This window comes from Pyrus communis, chromosome 14, assembly GCF_963583255.1.
Source record: "Pyrus communis chromosome 14, drPyrComm1.1, whole genome shotgun sequence".
Lineage (NCBI taxonomy): Eukaryota > Viridiplantae > Streptophyta > Magnoliopsida > Rosales > Rosaceae > Pyrus > Pyrus communis.
Window position 1 is genome coordinate 21,585,106 of NC_084816.1, and position 23,162 is coordinate 21,608,267.

The following is a 23,162-nucleotide window of genomic DNA, read 5'->3' on the forward strand; positions in this document are numbered from 1 at the left end:
ATATGATTAACCTACCACAACAAAACATGTCAAAATGTTAAATCAAATTATATTTATAATCATTAGCTATTAGTTTAGTCAGAGCCGACTCTAAATAAGCACAAGTGGTGCCACCTCACAAGTTCCAAATTAGAAAGGCGCCCCTCATTTTTCATTTTTTGCATGCATTTATATATATATATATATATATATATATATATATAATTTTTTTTTAAAATTTGTAGATAGTTTACAAAATGAGTTGTTAGCGTGTCTTTGTCCTTATGCTACTTTATATCCTCCTAGAAGTGGTTTTGAAACCTGCCACAACTGTTTTTTCATTTTTATTTACTTCTTTATAACTAAATGCATGAATTTTAACAAAAAAATAAACAAAAATTCGAGCCATGAACCTCTTAAAATTAATGGAAAACAACAATACACCGTAACATCAATTGGTTTGATAAAATTGTTTGTCCTATACAATTTATAGAAAATGCAATTGAAGAGAAAATAACTATCACAGCATTATTTTGGATTTTCGATTTACTTTCGTACGTGATCGGCCCTGAGTCTAATAATATTTCATCGTCAAATTACCGATAATGCTTAGTTGTCAAGTTGTTAAACATCAAGTTCTTGTCATGGGTATTTTTTTATTTAAATTTATTATATTATCCTTTTTTGAGAAGATTTTTATTTTTGTAAAGTCCATTTTTGAGAAGATGACGCTTAGCAGACACTTTCTTTGATAATTCAATGCAAAACACGTCAAACATCAATTAATGTTCCTGGATTGTTTTCTTCTGTCTGTTAGGATATTGGAAGTTAGCGTTTGTAATTTAGTTCCACAATTTCCAACAAAATAAATTCACTTCTCCACGTCTTCCGGCTCTCAAAAAAGTGAACCGTTGGTTCTTTAAAAGAAGAAGAAAAAAAAAAACCAGTTTAATTATCATGTCGTTTTTTGTTTTTAATTTTGTATAAGACACATAGAAGAAATGAAACGTAAAAACAAAATAGTTATCAAATGTGAAATACGTAGGTCTGCCTAAGGGTGCAACTCATGCGGATTGGGTGGGTTGGAAGGTCAACTCAATCATAACTCAACTTTTACAATTCGAGCTCGGGTTCGGGTTAGGTTTCATTCGGGTTCGTTTGGGCTCAGGTTTAATTGAATTAGGATTTACTTGAGTTGGGTTCGGATTGCCCAACTTTTTCAAATTTAATCTTGTAACAATTTAGTTTCTAAAAATTCTTAAAAAAATTAAGCCAAATAGCATCAAAACTAGCTAACTTTAATTTCATAACTTCATCTACTATAAAGCTTTAGGATTTAAATACTACAAATATAACCTTATTCCCTAGGAGCTTAAATAATTATAAAGGGTAATTTACTAAAAAAAAAAAATATTAGAAAGCGCGTTGATTCTTGGACTGGGCTCACTTGGGTGTAGTATGAGCATTAATTGATATGGGTTACAATCTGGTAACCAATCAATGAACAGGTTAAAATTAAGTTAGATTCAGACGGATTATAACTAAAAAAAAAAAACCCATTAGTTCGGGTTTAAAGTAGGATTGAACATGAACGGGTTTGGATTGACGCAACCCAAGTTAGGTCTGCCTACAACAACGATGATACTACAAAACTACAGATGAACTCTTTTATGGTTCTAACAGACTGTTCAGTACAAAACTACAGACGAACTCTTTTTTTTTTTGGGTTCTAACAGAGACTGTTCAGTACAAGACTACAGATGAGCAATACCAAAGCCAGTTCTCTACACATTTATTTATACACGAACTCCGTAAAGCACAAAGGATTCACACTGAAATATGAATCCAGCTTTCCGTTTTTGGTAGTCCCGGGCCGAAAGTATGGGGATGCAACTTATACCAGAACATGAGCTCTAAGGATGAACGAAAAGAAGGAGTTTCGCGAGCTCTATTGCTTCCTTGCGGCCAAGAAACTTCTCAACAATTCCAAAAGCGAACTCCATTGAAGTTCCTGGTCCTCTGCTGGTGATGAGGTTGCCGTCAACCACCACCCTGTTCTCGATTTCACTTTTATCTGACAGCTTGTTGCACATTGCGGGGAACGCTGTCGCCTTTTTGCCCTGGATCAAAGAACAAAGCTCACTAAGTGGTTTCAGCAACATCAAAAATTTAAATAGCAAACACTAAAGTGGAAAAGGCATATAAAAAGTTGATATTTTAAAACGTTTCTAAAATGCAGTGATGGACGCATATGAGATTTGAATGTAAATAAGTTCCTGAACGAGTTTGAACGATGCAAGAAGCAGAAAGGTTCGGTGAAATGATTATAATGTTAGGTCCAGTTAGTACACTACTCAATTACAAGAGGGGCAGCCAGAATTGGGCCAACGTTAATGGAATTGCACAAAATTGTACATGCGATTATTAGGTTGTTCAACGTTGAAAGCATACCTTGAGTAGGGCATGGGGTTCCAAAACTAGAGCTGGGGAGGCACATATTGCTCCATAAGGTCTCTGTGATACCCTCTGCTTTTTTAACAAATTCACGAGCTTTTCCGATTTTGCAAATGCTTGGGCACCACCAAGTCCACCCTGATCAAAAAAATACGAATATTGTTTGACAAATCAATAGGGTAAAGAGAAACTGTTAAACAGTAGAAAGCTGGAAACCCTACTTACAGGCAAGACAATCAGGTCATACGAAAGTTTGATAGCTTCATCGAGGGACATATCTGCCTCCAGTTTAACTTTGCGGGAAGCAATAATTTATAGTTTATCCTCTACAGAGGCCACCACAACATCTGCTTTGGCCCATCGTAGAATATCAATGATTATAATAGCTTCCATTTCCTCTGTGCCATTCGCAATAGGTACAAGAATCTAAAGGATAACAAAGACAAAAGAAGTTATAACTTACAAAGCACATTATACCTTAAACAATTGTTGAAATTCGAAAGGATCCTAGAGATATTTGCAAATGTAAATCACCACCAAGTAAAGCACTCCAGTATAGCCCCTTTTTTAGGTTGCTTACAACAAGATTTGAACTTGAATTTACACTTCCTACCCTATCTGAATGCAACTTGAGCTAAAGCCCAATAAAGTAGACAAAGAAATCCACACACAATGGTGTTCTCAAACTTCGTCCAACAAAAGCCCAATAAAGTAAGGACAATGCTAGGGAGACCAAACTTTTAAACCAAACTTGCAAACCAAATGATGTGTCCCCAATAGGAAATAAGCACGTTAATCAATACTTGAGAAATAATCCAATCAATAACCACATCATTTGGTTTCAAAATTTAGTCTCCCTAGCCTTACGCATAAAGTAAAGTAACAGCATGCAATGTACAATAAAATGGATAAGAATATAAAAAATTCACCTTAGGGGAATCACTGGCAGTCCACTCAACTGAGTTTAGCTCAGTTATGACATATTCATCCCCATGGTTGGACCGCATCACCTGAGTACAAAAACACTGTTACAGACCCACCACAAACAAAACCGAAACAGCATTCTAAACTGCAGAGTCTAGGGCTTCAGCCAGTTGGGCCGTTAATCAAGGGTAGCAGGTGAAGCCAGATAACAACAGAATCATATTTGTTTCAATTTTCCCAGACAATGAATAGCTTTGAAGTCGGTAGACAAGAAAGCCACCTGCAGAATGACACCACCAAAAGCTAGCAATAACCACCTCCACCCAATCAATGACAAGGTAGACCTTTAAAAATACAAGCCGTGTACAAGCAGCAGTTCAAGCATACATGTTACTGGATCGAGCTTATTTTATATACAAGGAAGAAGTTAAGCTCAAAAAGGTCCATATAGATAGATATTTAAAGCCCACAAGTATAACAAAGTAGCCCCTTTTTCATTTAAGTACTCACAATATCATCTACTGAATACTCTATCCTAAGTTTTCTTATATACGAACCTCGAATGGTTTTATTTTCCTTTTTGTCAAATATATTAGCAAAAATATAAATTTCAGCCTCTGGGGTCTTTACCATCTTTTCTCAATTCAATTAAAAATACCAGTTTATTCAATCCACACATTTCTAGACTATGGTAAATTCCAATGAATCTCCATTTCTCATCGTTTCCCTTAATCTTTGTCTTCATTGTACTAAATCTGCAATGATTAGAGTGCCCAAGGGAAATTATCATCAAACCTTTTTTCTTATATTCTATGCATCCATTTTTTTTCCCTTTTAAATTGGGGTGAGGGATTGAAGAATAACACAACCAATCAAAACGAAGAACATTGAGAAAGTATATACCAGTGGCCCAGAAACTTCATCAGCTTTTTCTTTCCCATACAATTGCTCGACCAGTGCAACAGCAAACTCCATGGTAGTACCAGGTCCACGACTTGTCACAACTTTGCCATCCACCTGCACTCTTGATTCAACAGCGATTGCACCAGATGCTAATTGCTCCATAAAAGGTGGATAACCAGTTGCCTGTTAAAAACCAATAGAGCCCAAAAGTTCAGAGTTAGTCATCAAAAACGGCAAAAAACACTAATTAAAATTTTATAATTAATGAAACATTGGAGGTTCTTAGAGATCTTACTTTCAGTCCCTTCAACACGCCCCATGATGCAAGTGCCACTGCAGGTGAAGCACAGATTGCAGCGTAGAGTTTCCCATCTGCAGCCTGCTTCTTCACCAAGCTTTCCAGAACCTCACTATTCTTAAGATTAGCAGCACCAGGGATGCCTCCCTACAGCATAAAAACGGATATAATAAAATTCAAGTGTACCTAAAAAGGAGTAGTACAATGCAACAAGAAAACATTAAAGCAGAATTGGAGAAGCCGGTGAGAGCACGATACACACAACGATGGATAAAATCCTTATTCCACCCCATACAATACGGATTACATCAGCAGTTCAGCTTCGTCTGGACATTACTTGGAAATTAAATAGTGGCATTAGGCAACACATTAATTTGGGCGTGACGGACCAAAATCCCACACTCAAAGAAGTTAAACACATCTGCTTCAAGCAAAAAATTCTTCAGGTAAATCGAAACAAACTGCACGTTTTAAGTGATATTAGCCAAGTTTGAAAATTGAAGTAATATGAGCCAAGTTTTACACTTTGCATTCGATTGTATCAGCACTTTCAGAAACAAACAAAAGTAGCCACATTTCAAATTTCTAATACACAAATAGTAACAGAAGCATACATATGCATATACTGTAAATATACATATACATATACAAATACAAATACGAAAAGAGGGAGAGAGTGTACGGGTAGAGCGATGAGATCGAAAACAGTTTGGCTACAATCCGAAATCAAAGCATCAGCGACGATCTTAACGCCGTGGTAACCATCAACCCGAAGCTGCTTCTCCACAGAAGCCACAGTAACATCGGCCCCAGCTCGCCGCAGAACATCGACGGTGATCACCGCCTCAATCGCCTCCGTGCCGTTCGCAATCGGAACCAAAACCTGCGCCACAGTCAAAATCTCACTCACAAGCAAACACAATCATCGAATTAAAAAAAGAAAAAGAAAAGAAGATGAGCTGATTAGCGTGGTGATTAGTGAGGTGATTAGTGGATGATTGTGATCACCTTCTTAGCAGGAGAATCGGAAGCCATAGCTGCAGAGACGGAGGAAGAGGAGAAGAAGCACTTTCAGAGAAGAGGGACTGAGGGTTTGAGTTTGGAAATTAAAAAGAGGAGAGTGGGGCAAGAGAAATGGAGATATTTTTTCGTAAAACACGTGTCATCGTATAAATAATGAAATATGTTTATTAAAATATTAAATTTTACTATTTATATAAAAATAAGCAATGCATCATTTGTGTTTTTGGTCACATAAAAAAATTTCAGAGAAATGAGAGAGGAGGGGTTAAGACCATCTCCTTCAAATTTTAAACATAAAATTTGAATTTGATAGTTTATGTGGTAATTTGACATCTTTTAAAATTTTATCCTTAATCTGATATATCAAATTAAATTATTATTTTATTACAATATTTTCTTTTCATAATTGCTATTATATATTTAATATTTTTACATATATAAATAATTGATAATAAAAATTCATGTGAGGACTAGTATTAGTCCCAGATTCCAGCTCCTTCAGTATGGAAATACATAAAATAGCAGAGGATGGTGCGTGCTTTCATTGCTCACCTGAGCTTTTTCGTTAAAAAAAACCCAAAAGATTGTCCTCCACACTCGATTTCATACACTGAATTCTCAACTCCTGACATTTCAGTTTCCCCGGAAAATGGCAACCCAAATCACAAACGGCGATGGAGTCGCCAGAGTCTCCGCTCTCAACTGCATCGATCGCTCGAGCTCCGACACCCACCAATCCGTCTCTTTACTCAAACAGGTTAGTAACTTACGACTCCCGCATAAATTCTTCAACTTTTTTTTCTGGGTTTTGAAGATTTTATGTTTTTCTAATCTGGGTAGTGAAGAAAAACTGAGTTATGGGTTGCTTTAGGCATGTTTGGATTGCTGGTTTTGCTACCTGGTGGTCATGGAATAAGCGAGGAGTTCATGGCGGAGGTGGATAAGGGAGGGGACGAAATTTGCACAGAGATGGAAAACACACAGGAAAGAGAATGGAGGAGAGAAGAAAACAATAAAAAAAAAATTTAATAATTAACTAAAAAGCATGTGAAGCTGCTGTCAAATTTAACATCAGGAGGAAGAGATGTTATTCTATGGCCTGGTTTGGTACTGAGTTGATTCTGAAAAAAGTTGGTATAAAAAAAAAGTTAGGAGCTATTTTTGTGTTTGGTAAACATTCAACTTCAGCTTTTTTTCACAGTTTTGGATGAAAAAAAGACAAAAACAAGAAGCTGCAAAACCCAGCTTTGAAAAACCAGTTTTTTTCACATCTGTTTTACATAAAAGTTTACCAAACACTATAATACTGTTTTTTTTACAAAAACACTTTTACAAAAAAGTTTACCAAACACTCTGTTACTTTGTTTCACAGCTGCTTATTCTCACAGCACAGCAGAAACACATTTTTTTAAAAGCACGGCAATACCAAACTAATCATATATCATGCCACAACAGATATGACTTCTCGATTAGAATTCATTGTTGATGTTTTTTGTTACCGTTATTGCTGATATTGACAGCAAGAGAGGGATGTCATTATATATCATGTCACAACAGATTTGACTTCTCGATTAGAAATTATTGTTGATGTCTTTTGTTACGATTATTGCTGATTTTGACATTTTTTTAAATGTCATCTGGCCTTCCGGGTTCCGAGGTTTCGCGTTGTTTCTAGAAGATAGCTAGCCTATGATGGTTGTGTGGGTTCGGATGTGGATATGCCTATATGGCGGACGTGAGTTTTGCTTTGTGGGCTAATCTTTGGGCCGATCTGGACCCAGAAGTCCAAATCTTATCTTTTATATCCCAATTTGTCTTCATGCAACCAAAAGCCCATCCGAAAAAAAAAAAAAAAAAAAAAAAAAAAAAACACTACTTGGCTGCTGCAAATTCAGTAGCAACTTCTGTTTTTATCTAATTACAAATGGACACGTGTCCAATCTGTATTTAAAATTTTAATTGTTTGGACACACATTCATCTGTGTTGAGTGGAAGCAGAAGTTGTTGCAGAATTTGCAACATCCAAGTAGTGTTCAAAGAAAAAAAAAAACATGAAAACTTCCTCTATGAGTCCATCCATCCCGACTGACTATTATATTGCTCGCAACTATCCGGTCGGGATGAGGACTAATAAAGAAAGAATCAATTTTTGTAAAAATAATTAATATAAAGTTATCAAAAAGTATATTAGGAAAATATTGGTGCTAAACACGATTTATTGTCTTCATTTTTGAAAAATTTTATCGAATGAAATTTACCAAATTTATTCTCATATCCTATAAATAAATAAAATTTCATTTCACTTTTGTTTTAAACGTTACCAAACAAGCTTTAAATATGGGGTACTAACACGTATCAACAGAAAAAATATGGAGAAAATTAGAATGCCTTACATCTTTTCTATAGTTGTTAGATTAAACATTCATCCCTTATAAAGATTTGATTAAGGTGCCTTGATCAATTACCATCTCAATAATTTTCTATGTGACAGCCCGTTCCGGAATTTTCGAACCGTAGGGATGAAATGACGATTTTGCCCCTAGTGTGATTTTTCGTTGTGCGGTTGTTTTTGGATTGTTGTTGGCAGGTTGTGGACCACACACACACTCTCCCACATTTCTCTCACCCTTTCCCTGCCCTGCACCCCCTGTCCCGAGCCTTTCTCTCCCCCATTTCCTATTCCATTTGTACGGATACACCCAGAAACCCTCCTAATCTTCACAGATCGAGGAAACAAAGTATATATTCATGCTCGTGAGGTCCGTAGAAGCTCAACCATACCCATTTTCAGGTAAGGATACCTTCGTTTTCACGTCGAACTCGGGATACCCCAATTTTGTCACTGTTCATGCACACGTTAATTCTTGTGTTTTTTGGAATTTCAAGCTTGTAGGAAGCTTGGTGAGGTCCTTAGGAGGCTCGGGGCGGTTCGTTTGAAGGTTTTGGACGTCGGGATCGTGAGTTACAAGGTTGGCCGGAGTTGGTGGTGTTTTTCCGGCGAGATTCCGTGGATTTTAGTACTTGAAAGTGGTATGAATTTGTTCCTCTCGTTGTAAGCTTCATTTTGGTACCAATTTTGTGAAATTTGGTTGAAAAAACGAAGAAGATATGAAGTTTTGAAATTTTCACGATTTTCCGGCGCCGGCGACGGCGACGGCGTCGGAGCCTCGCCGGAGAAGACAACGGAATATTCCTAACGGCGTTAACGAAATCCGTTAAAGTTAACGGAATATTCCTGACGGTGTTAACTGACGCCGTCAGTGTGCCAGGCACGTGCCTGCGTGTGGCCGGCGCGTGGGGGGGTGTGCGGCGATGAAAAATTTTTCTAAAAATATGGGGATGTTCCTGAGGTTGAGGAGATCACATTGGTATATTCATACACCCTATTTGAGCATTGTATGAAAAGCTATTTCATAAGGTTGGTTATGTGTTTCAAAATTAACGTTTTTATAATTGTTTTGCATATAGGTGAGACCTATCCCGAGGACGAGCGTTGTCACTCGAGGTAAGGGGGTTACGACCCTTCTACATACTAGTGAGTGGACTTTTGGTTTTCCGTATATACGTATATACTTATGTTTTTCCCAGGAATTGATTTGAAACATTATACATTTATATGCCATGCCTATTGTTTGTCATTTATTTACGCATTATGAGTCGCATACGTTTATATATGTTTGGTGCTGCGGACGCACATGTAAGTGCCAGATGAGTTATGATTTATGTTTACGTTCAGTAGTGATTTGAGATGCATAAAGAGCTCATAACATGCACCCTCGGTGTTAGTGCTCCCGCCCAGAGTTGGGCACGGTCCTTCACGTGATGTTCACCTCCCAATATATACCAAATATACCATAAAACCATAAAACCAAATATACCAAATATACCAAATATACCAAATATACCAAATGTACCATAAAACCAAATATACCCATTGTTATGTAACCCTTTTGATACATTTAGATTTCAAATGTACAGATAAACCAAATGTGCCCATTATCTGGTAACCCTTTTGGTATGTTGAGATTCCAAATGTACCAAAAGACCAAATGAACAAAAAATCACAAATGTACCACAAAACCAAATGTCTCTATCTGATAACCGTTTTGATACATTTACATTCCAAATGTACAGAGAAATACAAAAAATCAAATCCACTATAAAACTAAATGTGTCCATATTAGGTAACTAGATGTAGCTATATAATCAAACAAATCTTTATTATGTGTTGAGTTTTCTAAATAATAAAATCTGACAATTTTTTTTATAAATATTCTACTATATTCACAAAAAACAAAAAAGTAAAATTATAACAAACAATAAAAAAATGCATAGAAATGGATAATAAATGCATACATACAAGGATAAGAGGAAAAGAAAAAAAAAAAAAAACGAAATGTCCAAAAAAAGTTGTGAAAAACTAAAATTCTAAACAAAATAAATTTATGTGAAAAACTGAAATTAATAACCAAAATTTTAGGAAAATGCTTGATCAAAATTTCAAAAGAAGTGTATGTTTAGTCTAAAGAATTAAAAAACGAGGCGCCTATATCAAAACGCCCAAAAAATATGAGATACACAAATTAACTAAAAAAAAGTTGGATTAGGATAAATTTTGTCATTGCATGGGTGACAAATAGTGTAATAACATTGAATTTTACTGGCATTTATTTCAATTATTACTCTGAGCTAGTTCATACAAAGCGCTATCTATACTTATCTTTTTTATTTAAAAAAACCTCAATGGTACGAGGAATATATTATTAACAATGAATTCTTTTTATTAAAAGCGTTGTTCGTGGTCTGTTCCACAATTTTTATTGAAGCCACTTTAAATGAATTGCAAGTAGAAAGTTACAAACAAATTAGCATGAGATGAGATGTACACTCACATCATAGGTTTAAACTCTTACAGTCTTTCGTACGTACATGGTACACCACACAATAAAACTAGCAAGGGTATATTGTATTTTTTGATTCCGTACATCGTGGAAGTACGCTAAGACAATGTTTTGTCTTTAAGCAATTATAGTAAGAAAGTTCGAAACAGTGCAATCGGTCTTTATACTTGTAGAAAAGATGAATTATCTTACTATTGAAGTTTTGGTGATTCGTAATTACTCGCAATAAACATACCTGATGTATATAATTCGTGAATTATTACATGCATCAAAAGTTCACCATTGCATTAAAAAAAAAAAAAAAATTCATAACGATCTTTCTTATTACTGATAAAAGTATAATTGAACCCAAACAAGCAACCGAAACTCAAACAACCTATAAATGCCAACAAACCATAACATGATACATTGTCTTAACACTCATCCGAGCAGATCGAGCGCACAAACCCAACATCATGAGAGAGAGAGATATCGGAAATATAACACCATCCTTTACCATGATCAGCGTGACCAAATATTATAAACCCTACTTTTGGGGGCTGGTGTTTATGGGGTTCAAAATATGCAAGGAGACAAAGCATAGTGGGTTTGACGAGAGAGACAGAGAGATGAGATGACATGGGCTGCTCACATGGAAGATGATAGCATGAGATTTAGGAGGGAGGGGGAGAGAGAGAGAGAGAGGAGAGAGAGGGGAGTGTACATGTACATGGCATCTGTTGTACATGGAGCACTTTCCGGGTTATCAAAAGCCCTTATTCTGCTGGAGTTTTTTGCTGTCTACCGTTACGGCTAGACTGTTAAGTGATAAAAAGCAGACCCCCTTTTCCCCTCTCTCTCTCTCCCCCTCTCTCTTCTTATCTCCTCTCTCACTCAAACCCATTATCTCTTTCTCCTCCAATTTCAAAACCCTAATCCCAATTTCCTGCTCGGATCTTCTTTGCATGTCGATTGGGAAATGCATCGCTAGGTGAGTTTGTTTAAACCTCATTGTTTCTCTCCCAATTGGATTGTTTTTCAGCTGATTTGTCACTAATTGGAAAAACCCTTTTGAGTTTTTCACCAATTGTTCAATCCCTAACACCAGTTTTGTGCATCTATCAGCTCTGCATGTTGATCAGGAAATGCATTGCATTGGTGAGCTACCTTTCTGGGTTTTTGTTCATTTGTTCGTTTATCTGGTTTATTCTGTTGTGTGAATATGTTCAATGGCGGGGGAGTGAATTGTGGTTTCTTCAACCAGGAAATGTGATTTTATCAGGATTTATCTGATGGGTTTTGATCTGCATAATCATGGGATATTTTAGGATTTTTTTTGCTTTTGATGTTTCATTCATTTCTGGTAATGGGTTTAAATTTGTTGATTAGTTTTCGTTTTCGTGGGTGTGTATGAGTTTTCATGTCCTTGGGATCCAATGCATGGGTGATATATATATATCCTGTTGTTGTCTCGGAAATCTCCCTCTGTCTCTATTACTGATGTGCAATATTGGGATATTTTCTACCGGTGAAGAATTCCTCATAAGGTTTATTATGATTACTAATTTTTGATTCAAGCTCAATGGTTCTACTCGTTTATTTCATGTGCATTTAGAGAGTGCTAATAATAACAAAAATTTACTGCGTGCCTTGAGCTGTATCTGTATTCTGTAATGATACAAACTAAGAGAGTGTCCTTTCATTTTTTTTTTTTTTCTTTTCGAGTTTATGAAAGTATAAAAGAGGTTGCATTGTTTCTGGGGGAATTGAACCATCTGTGTACCTTCATGGGGTTGCAGTCCTTGATCGAGGCATTAGACTGTTTTATGTCATTGTGTGTGTTTATTTCCTGACTAGGTTAATATTGGAAATGACCGTCTTGTTAGGAAAAGGATAGTTTAGAACATGGAATGTTAAGGGGAGAAAGTTTCTTTATCTATTTCCTCGAACTAGGCTTTTGGTATGAAATGCATGGCACCAATATATTACTAATTACTAATATCTTCTTTTTATCTATAAAAATCAAAACAACTCATTGTATTTATGATTTTCTTTCTGGAACTGAAGGTTAGTTGGCAATTTTGTTGATTTATCAATCATAGTAACGTGCACTACCTAAATCTTGGTTGTGATGTGTGTTTTGGGACGTAACTAGTTCCTCTTCAACATGCACGTAAAACAGGACGATTGCTTTAAAGAATTTAGACAATTTTGTTTTCAAGTTTTTATGCAAAGGGAGCTGGTTATATACAAAACTAAGGGAGCTTATTATCTACAAAACTGTCTCCCCACGTAAAAACCATCTCCCAATACGCAAAAACCATCTACCCTGTAACTACCAACGCTTATCACTCTAAAATAAATGCATGTCATTGTTTAAAATGTATAGTGAGTTGAGTTACAAGTAAGCATTTTCGACATTTTCAAATTTTATACAAGTCCAATAATATCCTTGTTTTTTGTCAAAATTTTATTTTATTTAAGCAATCTTTTATCCATTTTTTTCCTCGTTGAATACTGAATGTACTAATGTAAAATGGTTCTAATATCTCCATTTTACGTAATTCCCCCTCTTTTCAAGACTGCAGACGTTTACTTATGTATGCAGGATACATGAAGGGTATTTCTAACATGAATTGTGGTGTCCTGTCAATGAGAAACTACATCATTAATAATATTTTTGAAGATTCTTCCTTCCTATTAAGCAGTGGCAAAACTAGAATTTTTTCATTAGGGGGACCGTTTATGATTTAACTGAAACTAAATAAGAGCCAAATGCATTTTTGATATAATTTTTTTATCTTATTTTGGACGATCTTTCAATTATAGTACATACATTCATGTAGAAAAATGAATATTGGCGAAGTGGTGTATAGCAGCCTAGTGAACTGGTGAAAGCAATGTACGGAAATCACGAGGTAAATATGAGTGCATATTGGCGTATCTTATGTAAGTTAGATTTGGAATCCACTGATTATATCTTTCTTCATTGTCCATACACTTTGGGTTTGTGGTTGAAGCTGGACAGTGAAGCTCACATTTTGTTTGGAAGGGTAAGAAAGTGAAGGTGATGTGGGGTTGCAGAATTCTCGCTGTGTTTTGGGGGGTATGGATGGAGAGAAATTTTTGAAGATTATGTAGGAGCTGGTTTTCCGGAGCTTTGGGATAGAATTAGGTTTTTGTCAGCCCTCTGGGCTGCCATTTCTTCTGAGTTCAGGGGAATTTCTCTCTCCTGAATTTAGGTAGATTAGAAGGCGGCTTCCTTTTAGTTTGCGTTAGTGCATTCTTCAGCTTTGTGGAGTTGTCTTTTTCTATTTTTGTTTCTGCTTGGGTGGTTTGCGTGACCACCCTTTATGCTGTTTGACTGTTTCTCCTTCTTTCCTCTTTTAATAAAGTCGTCTCTTTATAAATAAAAAATGGCGTTGACTTGTTTAATTAGTAATCTTATATTTAAATTTTATATAAATTACTGTTTAAACAACACAGATTATGTGAGACTAAAGATTTGAAAGACTAGTTGTCTTTCCACGTGTGAGAATTTGAGTCAGATAAGGTTCCTATTGTTTATGTTGTAAAAGTTCCTCTTCTTTGTTATTATAATAATTAATTAGTTTGATGTGATTGCAAATGTTATTCATGTGAAGTTAAGAATAGTAAAACACAGCGAGAAATCTTATTTGGTTGACAATAGTAATTAAATGCATTTTGCATTTAGGTCTAGGCAATGGAGTTCTATGTTGCCACTTGTTTGGTAAAATGTTATATAAGTTATGTTATCATTTACTAATTATGGGAATTATACACACACCCGCACGTACCAAAATGTCTCATAAGGGCCTTAATTAAATTTTTAGATGAGATCATGTTTCTTGACCGTTAGATCATAGATGGGTTTAGGGTTTAAGGAGAGAGAGTTATGATGTCTTGCCTCCTGCTTATGAAAAAAAAAACAGCATGTGTGTTTGTGTGTAGAGAGAGAGAGTTATGATATTTGCTTAATGGTTTGACATGTTCTATTGCCATAATGTGAATAAGAATTAAGTGTTTAGGAGTTTGTTTTTTCTTGTTTTCTTTTCTTTTTAGATGCTTTTGATGCTCCTGTTGCATTTTACCTAGTTTCTATAGGAGTTCCAACATTTATAGGTCTGTCAGTGACTCAGTAATCAGTGTCAAATTGGTGTGAATTAAGCCCAATCTGAATATGAATTCTATTTATCCATATACGTTTGAATGAAGTTGAAATCTGAAAGAACGTCCACAAACTCAAACTCAATCAAGATTTGAATATTTGCATTGTATGTACATACTAAAAGATTTAAATGGATTAAAAAAATATTCTAGTTGGAGCTTGATCTGATTATGGTCAGCTGCTACGAATTAAGTTTAAATTAACGGCTGGATCTGTTGATCTGTTAGGGTATCGATTCTTAGAGGGATATATGGATTGCATTTGAATTTTGATTGGTATCTGTAATGTAAGTGTTCGAGTTATTTTGTGATTTTCCTTATTGGAGGGAAGGGAGTTTGGCTGTTTTGTCTTTCAAAAGCTATAGAGTTAATGGAAGAATTGAGGTTTATATTCAGTTTTGTCGTACACCGCTAGGAGTGATTTTTGGATGTTGTTAATTATATGAGTTCTACATCCCAAGTTTTTAATGCACTTTTCCTTGTGATTGTAGATTCTTCAACAGTAGTTGGATTGTTTGAGCTAAAACATCAGCTTTGAATGATGACATTGATGAGGAACACTACGTTGTTTTATATGCAGTGATTTGTGAATGAAGGCCATGTAGTATTGCCTTTTCTGATGTTGGATATATATATATATATATATATTTATATATATTCACTAAAGAAAGGAAGAGACTGAACAAGTTTGCTCTCAATTAGTAGAGATGTTATTTTCCAAGTACGGAGATTTCCATGGCTTTGGGGTTGGCAGTTGTTAAATGACTTTACCTGTACTTCAGTATTTATAGTGATTTTGTCAAGGGCAGATTCCAGATTTTCAGCAGCAGTTAAACAGAGGAATATACAGCAGGGTAGATCTCACCTTTCGTGCTGATGGTTATATGTAGTGCAAATCAGGAAACTTAAGGAAGACTGGTAAAGTGGAACTGCTGTGAGTTGACAGAGATGTTTCTCAGCAAAGAAATTGACGATTTGCATGATGATGGGTTTGAAGGATCGAAAAATGAGCACTGTATATTCACAGAGGCTTTCTTTGGTCAAGACATTGGTCGTACTAGTAATAGATGTCTTGTTACTGGAATGATTAACTTTGAATGTGAGTCAAGTAAGAACACTGATGGAGCACCGTCTCCAAACAGTGAAAACTCAGTTGTAACGAGTCACTCCTCAAAAAATATCTGTTTAGAGGAGTTTTATAAAGCAGCCGAAGATTTTAGAGAAACCTCTGCACCAGGGTTTTCCTTGGACAGATCTGCTTTGTTAGATAGGAATGGTGATGATGCGACTGTTAATAGAATGACGTTTTCAGTTGATGAGCTTCCTAATACCAAACCTGGTTTAGGAAGGGTCACATCTGGTCTAGCTTCAAACTCTGTCTCTGAAACAGTGACATTTCGTTTGGTTGAATCTTCTAGCCAGGGAGTCACGTCTAGTTGTTATCTGTTTAAGCAACATGCAGAACTTAACAAACTGGGCGTAGCAGGTGACCCAGATGTTTCAAAGTGCAGATTGCGAAACTCAGATGGGGACGATAGAAAGGAAGTCTGCCTAAGTAAAGCTATTGCTTCACATGAGAACTTCTTGACCAGGCTTCTGGTTGCAAGTCCATTAGCCACTGTTATGGATAAATCCAGAACTCCTCTACATTCTGAGGGAAAGCCCAACGGATTTGAATCTTCTGTTTTGGATGTCTCCAATGTTGCCTTGAAGATGGAGAATAGTAGGGACCCTCGTCCGCTTCTCCGATATCATGTTGTTCGCTTGCTTGAAGCTGCTGGATGGCATATTGAGAGGCGAAAAAGACCTAGTAGAAATTATATGGAGACTGTTTATATAACACCTAAGGGAAGGTTAATTTGGGAACTCCCCAAAGCTTGGCGGTTATGTGGAGAAATTCTGTTAGCAGATGGGTACAGTATGCTGCAGGAAGATACAAAGGAGTGGGCCAATATCAGTCAGTTCTGGTCAGATCTGTCTGGTGTTTTAGTAAATATTGAGAAAGAGATTCATCATCCACAACCTGCTACTGCATTGGCTTACTGGTGGAGGCTTTTAGATCCTTTTGTGGTTGTCGTGTTTATTGAGAGAAAGATTGGTAGTCTAAGAAAGGGAGAGATAGTTAAAGCAACTGAAAGTATAGCTGATTCGAACCGTAAGATTGATTCTGCTTTGGCCTTGACTAGTGCCAATAACATAGAAAGTCATTTTACTAAGGAAGATGTGTCAGCTCCTCTCTGTGATTCCACACTGGCTAGGAGGGTTGGATTGGCAGTTTCTAAGCGAGATTACAATGCCTGTGGGAAATCTGGTAATGAAAGTTCCTCAAAACATTGCGGACAGACAAGTAATGAGGAAGTGAAATTTCTTATGGGACTATCTATTTATTCAGCTATTGCAGAAAGTCATTGCTTGGTGAATGCTGGTAATAGAGTTGAAAATGGGTTCTCTGGGAAAATAACTTGTCCGGATTCCTTACCAGTTTGTGGGTCTGGTGGCATTTGTATTCAGTCAGCTACTCATCGAGATGATCCCATTACTTCTAGAAATTGTAACAATGTGCATGGAGGTTCTGAAGCTGTCTCGCCTCACCAAGATGGCAATGCAAATTCCCCTGGCTCTAATAAACAGAGTTCTGGACTTGATTTAGAAACGCCTAAGGAAGTTATGGAAGACACCTCAGTGGATTCTTCTGAGGAAAAAGATGAATTGGAGGGAGGCAAGGTTGATGATAAGCTGGAAAGTGCTCAGAAGGGATCATTAGATAACCAAGGAAACTACACAATTGATGTTCTGAAAAGAAAAACACGTAGGAAGTCTAAAAAGATATCTGAAATTGAACCAAGCTCGTTATACCGAAGTGGCCTTTTAGATTTTACTTCAAGTGAGAATGCTGATTCCCTGTGTATTGATGCTAATGGTACCCAGTCAAAGTCGACAGAGGTCCAAGATGAATTTACAGGCAATAAAAGATGCAAAGGAAGTCGCAAGATGTACTTACCTACCGACTCTTGCCAGCAACAGATTGGGAGAAAAAGTTCAAAGTTGATGAAGATTTCACGTGAATGTGATGATGTCCAGACTGGAAGAAGTAAATCATTTAAATGCCAAATTGAAGATGATGACTTGTTGGTTTCAGCTATTATAAAAAATAAAGATTTTAGGACAACGCATGCTCAATATTCTTCTAGAAAGAAAGCCTACAAATCAAGAGCTCATAAGAAAGGTAAAACTAAAAGCCAAAAGAGTCATTGCAAGTTGCTTCCAAGAAGCCTGGGCAGTGGGGGAAAGCACTTTAAGGATGGAAAATGGCATTCTGTAGGAGTGAAAACAGTTTTGTCTTGGTTAATTGATGCTGGTGTCTTATCTCCAGATGATGTGATTCAGTATCGGAATCCTAAGGATGGTGGTGTCCTTATAGATGGTCTGGTTACTAGGGATGGCATTTTTTGCAAGTGTTGCAGTAAAGTAGTTTCAGTTTCTGAGTTCAAGAGTCATGGTGGGTTCAAACAGAATCGTCCATGTTTGAATCTTTTCATGGAATCTGGTCAGTCCTTCACCTTATGCCAGCTTCAGGCTTGGTCAGCTGAATACAAGACCAGGAAAAAGAGCACCCACGTCGTGCGAGATGATGCAAATGATCAAAATGATGATTCATGTGGACTTTGTGGTGATGGTGGCGAGCTGATATGCTGTGATAATTGCCCCTCTACTTTTCATCAGGCTTGTTTATCTCTGCAGGTTTGTTTTTGCTGATTTTTAGATACGTTTTGTTTATTTTTCCTGAAACTTCCTCCTTATTTTTTGTATCCATTCCATTCTATGTTTTTATAACTTTTGCACGGTTGGTTCTAGCGCCTCTAAATGTTTTCATAACTAATTATGCTTCTGTTCAGCTTAAACATTTCGTTAAGAAAATATGTCTATTTCCATATTTTCACACAATTAGATTACTAATTATTAACTTTTTATATTTTATTCATAGAAGGATTCTTGTTGATTTGCGACTGTTTTGGAGTTTATACTTGTTTTTCTCTTAATGTAAACTAATCATCTGTTTTTGCTTTTGAACTTCAGGAGCTCCCTGAAGGCAACTGGTATTGCTCGAATTGCACCTGTTGGATATGTGGTGATTTCGTCAATGATAAGGGGGCTTCGAGTCCTGATGGATTTAAGTGTTCACAGTGTGAGCATAAATGTAATTTTCTTGTTTCTAGATTATCTTTCTTGTAACTAAAACTGTTTTCGGTACATGTAGATAAATTGAAGTTTTATGTGGTATGTACATGTCTAACTATAACATGGTGCCTAATATTCTCTTCGATCGCAAAGATGGTATATTGGTGTTCTAATATTTATTAGAAAAATAAAAGGATAATTACCCTTCTTAGATTTATAGAAGTTAATTTTCCACAATTTCCTTCGATGGATATTCAACACCAAAATGTGATCTATTTTTATCCATATTTTCTCGTTGGTAGATTTTAATTTATATTCGCTAGAGAGCATTAGAAGCTTGTTGGAGTTGATTAAAAACATAAGTATTATATATGAAAGTGGACAATAAATTGCCATAAAAAGTAACTTGGTTATGTGTTTTCATACTATATAGTCTCTGTAAGGAAGTTCAACCCATTTTTGCCTATTAGACTACAAGGAATTGATTTTTTATTTCATGTTATTGTTTATTATCTCTGTTCTAATTAATCTCCTCTCTGTTATTAACTTATCAGTGGCCATCTTGTGATTAAGTTGAACTTACCCTTTTATTTATGTTCTTTTTTTTCTTCTTTCCATTGTCTAGCTTACCTTATAATTCTTTTATAAACAGATCATGCGGCATGCCTGAAAGATAAATGTACCTACGGAACCATACCGGATACTTATTTCTGTAATAGAAGCTGTCAGGAGGTAATTTTATATTATCTTATGAATAAAATTTCAATCAAGGAGGATTTGTCAGGATTTACACAAAAATAAATTAATGAGTTTTCCTGGCTTCTAGTTTTTTTCCTTGGGTGAATTAAGGACTTCCTTCAAATACTTATTTTCTTTTTACGTAAATGAAATATAGTGGATTTCCTTTCCTAAAACGTCATCCTACAACTTTTTGCACGTTTGTGATGAACCTTATTTGGCTATAGGGAACCGGTGATAGAGTCAAGTAGTTGTTTCTTTGTTCATTGTGATTTGTTTCTTCCAAGTTGTCATAATTGTTATGAAAGAGCAATGTGATCAAATTTGCTTACTGTTTTAGGCCAAAAGAGAGCGTTTTGAATTTATTAGTCTTCATTTGCTATTCTTACTGGTTTTCATTAATTCGAATACTAATTTTAATGGTTGTGTGTAGGCTTATTCTGGTCTTCAATCTCGCGTTGGCTGCATTAATCATTTTGCTGATGGATTTTCATGGACACTACTTAGATGCATTCATGATGACCAAAAGGGTCATTCTGCTCAACGGTTTGCTCTTAAAGCAGAATGCAATACAAAACTAGCTGTTTCTCTTACAATAATGGAGGAATGCTTTTTGTCAATGGTTGATCCAAGAACAGGCATAGACATGATACCCCATGTTTTGTACAATTGGGGGTGAGATCATCTCTTTATTAAAGAATCGTGATTATTTTCCGACTTGATAAGTAGGGCTCTTAAAAGTGTAGCTTTGAACAGTTATATCTAAAATATTACTTCCTCTTGCAATTTGCTGTAATTTGGTTTAAGTGAAGTTGCTTGTCAAATATCATTTGTATTCATGAAAATACTTATTGCTATTTTTGTGTAACTTTCAGGTCAGAGTTTGCACGTTTGAATTTTCAAGGCTTTTACACTGCAGTCTTGGAGAAAGATGATGCATTGGTATCTGTAGCATCCATCAGGTAGTACGAAATTAAGCTGTTTGTGATGTTATGTTATGTAATGTTTATATGTTAGTTGGTCCGTTCTTTTGATCTTCGTTTTGTTTAGGTTTCTCACCAGTATTTTGTTCTAATGTTTCTTTCTTCAGCTTGCATCCGCATTAATCTATTGTCTGTTATCTGTTAGCATGTTTTTCTTTCTTGTGAAAAATAAAAACTTCCTCGTTGATTGCTAGCTGTGCAGTTCAGTGACATTGTGGTTTTGACTTCGTGAATGAATTATTAATGCTCCCTTGGAGCATCTTCAACATCTCCAACCAGAGTCAATTCCACGGTGGAGAGGTCTAATTGACACAATTAGGCAACTCTTAAATATTAGGCCCACTTGCGTTGAATAATAATAAAGTGCTATATTGATTTGACTTCTTGGGTGGAGTAGGGGCTATGCATATTTGCCACATGTGGTGTCGTTTGGCTGCACTCTAGAGGTGTATGAGTTTTACGTACGGTGTACGTCATGGGAGTGGGTACAGGACCAGGTACTTCAGAGGTTTTCAACACTTGGCATTGAAATATCTCTGCATGCATCGCCATCATTTTGATGCACGTACAAAGCTGTGCAGACGCACACCGTTTGAGCTTTTCCACTGTTCTTCTCAGCTCCCCTGTCTTTACCAACCCAAGTTTTCTGAGTTTCTTAGTGCTTCATTGTTTTGATTTTGAACTTCTGACATATTTTGCCAACTTTGTTTGTTGCAGGGTGCATGGAACAACAGTTGCAGAGATGCCGCTCATTGCAACTTGCAGTAATTTCCGTCGCCAGGGAATGTGCCGACGCCTTCTGACTGCGATTGAAGAGGTATGGATGTAGAATATGTAGTTCATGGCATCTTCCTTGAAATAATTGGATTTATTTTTCTGCCAAAGATACACAATATATCAGGATTTATACCTATTTATGGAAACGTAGTTTACAAGTCTTCCTTTATTTCTAAATTCAGGATCAAGTAATATTCTTAATTTCTTAGAAATAAAAGTAGGATCGATCTGTGTATAGGTCGGACCTCTGATTTTAGAATTCACTGGTCCAGCAGATATTCGTCATTTGAGTCTTTTTAATTGGTTCATATTATTAATATGTTTCTTTCTCCGTGTGATTGTAGATGCTAATATCTTTTAAGGTTGAAAAGCTTGTCGTAGCTGCCATTCCCGATTTGGTAGAGACGTGGACTCAGGGTTTTGGCTTTGTACCCATAGAAGGCGACGAGAAGCGTAGTTTGAACAAGATCAACTTGATGGTCTTTCCTGGAACAATGCTGCTCAAAAAACCCTTGTACGAAAATCAAAAAGCACATAGGCATTCAGGTAAGTTATTCTTTTCCCCTCCTCGGGCATGTTCGGGAGCCTAATGTATGGCGTTCTGCTAATGACACTGATGTTAAAACAGAAGCAGAAATGGAAACCAACAGAGTTGTTCCTGATGCGGAGTTAGAAGTCGGTTCTGAAGCTGAATTCAACGATGCTATCCAGCCATCGGAGGGAACCGGTTGTCAGATCGAAGAAGGCTGGGAATCTGAACTTGGTACCAAGGAAGCAGAAGTTATGGGAAGCAAGAATGTGCAACGTGAAGCCGAAGGAAGCACTTTGCAGGGCGAATTTTCAAAGCTGTCTAGTGAAGAAGTGGCAGATCTAACATTAGGAAATAGTGACGGGCGTGAAACCGTGACTAATGTTGAATCCTTGAAAATGTATGATGAAATACAGCAGCAGCTTCCTTTGGACGAATAATCGCAGGAAAAAAAAAAAAAAGGCGATGTTGAAATGAATAAAATGGTTTAAGTTAGTGTCTTGTGCTCAAATGAAATATTCTGTGAGGGGCGTTGTCTTCAAGAAAGATTGGACCGTCGAGAAAACCAATGTTCTTGCTCAACTTTTTTTTTTTTTTATAACTTTGATCTTGTTTGTTGACATTCGTTGTGTAGGGTACAGAACAAACTTTGATATTAGGTTTTAACCAATATGACACTATAAATCCAAAGTTTGAAATTTACATCTTAAAAACAGTGTTGGGATCAAGTTGAAGAAAATAGATTATAAGTAAAAAAAATTTCAATCCTATGTATGGAAGCAGCATCATCCTAGCGTCCCGTGTTAATGATGCAACACCATGTTGAAAAAACTTGCACGCATCGATGTGTCGTTGGCCATGTAAAGGTAGGGCGTTCCACTTAAATCTCACATTTTATTATTTGAATTTAGAATCCTGATTTCTTTCAAGAACAATTTTTTCGATACAACCATTTTCATACTAAAAAATTATCACTGGACTAAAAATTATTTGGTGATTTTTTTGTCATAAATGAACGCCTAAAAATCCTCGCCTAGGCGCTAAGCAGTTGGCCACCACCTCGATTAATCATAAACGTTTGAAAATTAAGAAAGAGTGCCTAGACCTACACAGGCGCCTTCCTAGGCACCCACTTAGGTCGTGACTGTCACTTAGATAGAAAATAGATCACTTTCATTTTGCATTTTATTTTTCCAATAAATTGTAAGAGATTCGTTACAACAATGGTTGACCAGTGAGATTAAAACTAAATCCACCTGTGACAGCCCGTCCCGAATTATTCGTATTGTAGGTGCGAAATGACGGTT

General features: G+C 36.3%; 3 protein-coding genes across 5 annotated transcripts; 1 reads left to right on the forward strand and 2 right to left on the reverse strand.

The window, feature by feature from the left end:
- Positions 1-1,540: 1,540 nt before the first annotated feature.
- Positions 1,541-5,710, reverse strand: LOC137715250 (protein DJ-1 homolog B-like). 2 transcript variants are annotated; one of them, XM_068454503.1, is made up of 8 exons: positions 5,567-5,710; positions 5,241-5,441; positions 4,556-4,705; positions 4,261-4,443; positions 3,363-3,443; positions 2,659-2,859; positions 2,431-2,571; positions 1,541-2,099 (listed from the first exon to the last, which is right to left on the reverse strand). In XM_068454503.1, the coding sequence occupies exons 1-6, from the start codon at positions 5,591-5,593 to the stop codon at positions 2,746-2,748; spliced, it is 756 nt and encodes a 251-aa protein (XP_068310604.1). In that variant the 5' UTR covers positions 5,594-5,710; the 3' UTR covers positions 1,541-2,099; positions 2,431-2,571; positions 2,659-2,745. The 2 variants fall into 2 exon arrangements, with proteins under 2 accessions (XP_068310604.1, XP_068310606.1); XM_068454505.1 differs by lacking the exons at positions 1,541-2,099; positions 2,431-2,571; positions 2,659-2,859; positions 3,363-3,443 and adding an exon at positions 3,450-3,637.
- Positions 1,893-2,709, reverse strand: LOC137714581 (protein DJ-1 homolog B-like). Its single transcript, XM_068453766.1, has 3 exons — positions 2,659-2,709; positions 2,431-2,571; positions 1,893-2,099 (listed from the first exon to the last, which is right to left on the reverse strand). The coding sequence occupies exons 1-3, from the start codon at positions 2,707-2,709 to the stop codon at positions 1,893-1,895; spliced, it is 399 nt and encodes a 132-aa protein (XP_068309867.1).
- Positions 5,711-10,898: 5,188 nt separating the features above from the next.
- On the forward strand, positions 10,899-22,530 carry LOC137715369 (increased DNA methylation 1-like). 2 transcript variants are annotated; one of them, XM_068454672.1, is made up of 10 exons: positions 10,903-11,452; positions 11,587-11,619; positions 15,141-18,390; positions 18,727-18,847; positions 19,481-19,560; positions 20,000-20,241; positions 20,442-20,528; positions 21,267-21,366; positions 21,671-21,872; positions 21,955-22,530. In XM_068454672.1, the coding sequence occupies exons 3-10, from the start codon at positions 15,598-15,600 to the stop codon at positions 22,293-22,295; spliced, it is 3,966 nt and encodes a 1,321-aa protein (XP_068310773.1). In that variant the 5' UTR covers positions 10,903-11,452; positions 11,587-11,619; positions 15,141-15,597; the 3' UTR covers positions 22,296-22,530. The 2 variants fall into 2 exon arrangements, with proteins under 2 accessions (XP_068310774.1, XP_068310773.1); XM_068454673.1 differs by lacking the exons at positions 21,267-21,366; positions 21,671-21,872; positions 21,955-22,530 and adding an exon at positions 20,947-21,250 and having other exon boundaries at positions 10,899-11,452.
- The last annotated feature ends 632 nt before the right edge of the window (positions 22,531-23,162 follow it).